This window comes from Eurypyga helias, unplaced genomic scaffold (genome assembly GCF_000690775.1).
Source record: "Eurypyga helias isolate BGI_N326 unplaced genomic scaffold, ASM69077v1 scaffold34527, whole genome shotgun sequence".
Lineage (NCBI taxonomy): Eukaryota > Metazoa > Chordata > Aves > Eurypygiformes > Eurypygidae > Eurypyga > Eurypyga helias.
The window spans coordinates 1-3,108 of NW_010263057.1; the positions used below are offsets into that span (position 1 = coordinate 1).

General features: G+C 57.2%; 1 protein-coding gene across 1 annotated transcript; it reads left to right on the forward strand.

Moving 5' to 3' along the window:
* Positions 1 to 710: 710 nt before the first annotated feature.
* On the forward strand, positions 711 to 2,883 carry LOC104512808 (heme-binding protein 1-like; the record flags this gene model as incomplete). Its single annotated transcript, XM_010155924.1, has 5 exons — positions 711 to 825; positions 1,665 to 1,739; positions 2,092 to 2,233; positions 2,376 to 2,559; positions 2,709 to 2,883. Coding segments are annotated over 5 exons (691 nt in total), but the record flags the coding sequence as incomplete, so codon positions are not given.
* Positions 2,884 to 3,108: the final 225 nt, after the last annotated feature.

Genomic DNA, 3,108 nt, shown 5'->3' on the forward strand with positions numbered 1-3,108 from the left:
ATGTTTCCCCTTTTCCAGTCAGCAAACTGGAAAAGCGTGAACTTCACCAGACTGCCATGACTTCTCAAATATGATGGATAGACGTTTTGCAACCTCATCCGCTAGTTCTTTCAGGACCCGCGGATGTATTCCATCGGGTCCCATGGACTTGTGCACCTCCAGGTCCATAGGTGCTCCCGAACTTGATCCTCTCTAACCATGGGCGGCTTGCCATTCTTCCAGTCCCTGCCCTTGCCTTCCGTGACTCGTGGGGGGGCTATCTTGTGTCCTTGCCAGTGAATACTGAGGCAAAAAAATCACTGAGCACCTCGGCCTTCTCCATATCCTGGGAAACCAGCTCTCCCATTTCTTTCTGCAGAGGGACAATATTTTCCCTGATCTTCCTTTTATCCCCTATGTACCTATAGAAGCCCTTCGTGTTGCCCTTGATGTCCTTGGCCAGGTTTAATTCTGTCAGGGCTTTGGCTTTCCTAACCTGATCCCTGACTTGTTGGACAACTTCCCTGTAATCCTCCCAGGCTCCCTGTCCCTGCTTCCACCCACTGTAGGCTGCTTTTTTGGGCCTGTTTGTCCAGGAGCTGCTTGTTCATCCACGCAGGCCTCCTGGCGTTTTTACCTGACTTCCTCTTTGTTGGGATGCATCACTCCTGAGCTTGGAGGAGAAGGTTCTTCAACACTTGCCAGCTTTCTGGGGCCCCTCTTCCCTCCAGAAGAGGGAATTGGCTCTTCATCCCATGGAACTCTGCCAATCAGTTCCTGAAGCGGCCAAAATCTCCTCTCCCGCAGTCCAGGGTAGCGAGCTTGCTGCGCACTCTCCTCGCTTCCGTGAGGATCCCAAACTCCATTCACCAACTCGGGCCGTGGTGCTTAATGTAAGGATCAGGCTGTGGTAGGACCAGACGCCGTGCCTTGCTGGGCTGCTAGGTTTACTCACAGATGGCCTGGCAGATGAGAGTTGCAAGTAGTCCAGAGGGACTGGCGGTTTCCTTGCTTGGGAAATGCTCTCCCCCTGCTTTGCTGAGTGGGACAGGAGCAGGCATGGCCACATCTAGAGCACAAATGCTGTCTGTTCTGCTGGGTTTTGGGGCACTCTTCTTCCTGGCACCCCACTGATGCACGCCAACAGCCCAGATGCCTCCCTTCTGCCGTTGGTTTGGCTTTCTGAGCAGAGACCTGGTTCGGGTGGAGGCACAGGGAGGCTGCACTCAGCATTGAGGCTGCTCACAACTTCCTGGCTCGCTCGCTGCCAGCACAGCCGTGGAGCACAGAAGTTCGGTCAGGCGCCCTGAGCTCTGTGGGACAAGGTTCCTGTAATCCCTTTAATCTGGCTGAAGAACATGCTGAGAGCAGGAAGGTGCTGGCTACAACTTCCCAGCCCCTCTTTATGCGGCGTGTGTGGTTATAACCATGCCACGAGCTGAACCTCGAGCATCTGTGCTAGAAATAAGAGATTCTGACCCATCCCACAAAGCTGTCCCCTACATCAGCTGGGCTCATGTCTCTCGCTCCTCCTGTCACTTCTTGATATGGGAGAAGGATCTGAAGGGAGTTTTGTTCCAACCTTCACAGCTTTTCTGGGCGCTAGAGCTCTTCCGCCAGGCTTTCCCTTCTACTGGGCAGGAAGCTTTTTGCTTGTTATCCTCTGTGCACGCTCTGTGCTCCAGGGAAAAGACACTGCACCTGAGAATCACATCACCCTTACGGGAGGCCTCTGGGTGCCTGGAATCAGGACCATCCTTGTGAGTATGCAGGACAGCAACTGGAGGGGAGCAGAAAGTCCTGTGCACCTTGCTGAGGATGTGCTGCATTCCTTGTGCATGCCAGGAGCCTCCGAGCCCCCCGTCACCCTGTCTGTGCTTTTCCCTTCACTGACTTTTGCCCGGTGCTGTTACGTGTCCTTGTCTGAGGTGCGTGTGGTGCCAGTTCCCTTCCCCTCGTCCTCCCCTGCCGATCGCTGGCTCGCAGGGGGTCTCATTTCAGTAGGGTCCCGTCTCCCCGCTTCCTGCCTGTCGGTGTTGGTTTTGCCACCCGAGCGCTGCCGTGTTGTCAGTGTGCTTAACTCTGACCTGGCTTGTCTGTGGCCTGTTTCAGTGCGAGGAAGCGGCCTACGAGGAGCGGCGGTACCCAGCTGGGAAGTGGGCGTGTGTCACCAAGGGGGAGCCCATGTATGAGCAGAGCATCTCCATGAGCTTCATGAAGCTCATGCGCTACATCTGCAAGGAGAACTCTGTAGGTGTGTGCAGGCAGGGACCAGAGGGGCTGGCAGGCTGCACAGAGGGAGGGCTCTGCCACCGGTTTGTCTGGAGAGGGGAGGAGGGCTGCTGCCGCTGAGCCGGCCGTCTCACCCTGCCCACTGCCTTCCTCCCTCTTTCCAGGTTGCTACCTGGGCATGACAGTCCCAGTGCTCAATGAAATCCACCTGACCGAGGAGGGGACCGAACTGGAGCGTGAGGTCGTAACTGCCTATTACCTCCCGGGAGAGTTCCAGCAAAACCCCCCTCTTCCCATGGACCCCGAAATCCGCATCACCGAGAGGGCACCACTCCGGGTTATTACCAGGTGACACCAGCGGTGTCCTGTCAGCTCCGCAGGGCGTGTGAACTCCCTGCATGGCTGCCGTGATTCCTTGGGCGGAGGGATGGGAGCCCTGGCTGTGGGAAGGGGGAACGTGCTGGCTCTGTTTGCTTACAGTGCGCCCTTTGCTGCAGGGTTTTCTATGGGATGACCACGGAGGAGACGATTCTGCGAGAGATCAGTCTCCTCTGGGAGCTCTTGGGCTCCACGGATGCTGTGCTCCGGGAAACCTACATTGTGGCTGCTTACGAAAACCCCAGCATCCCTCAGCGCCGCAATGAGATCTGGTTCATCTGCCGAGCAGACTGAGTCCCCTCCGGGACCGCAAACTGTCCTGCGGCCGGATCCGGTGTAGATGGCAGTTCTGACCCAAAGGAGGCGAATGCACATCCTGACCCACCGTTCACCCACAAAGCGACGGACCGGGAGACTGCGGGGTGGGTTTGCACGCTGCCCTGCGAGGGGCCCAGCCAGGGGGAAACCTGCCAGGTCTGCGCTTCCCCCCCCTTGGCGAGGGCCAGCTGAGGCTGGAGC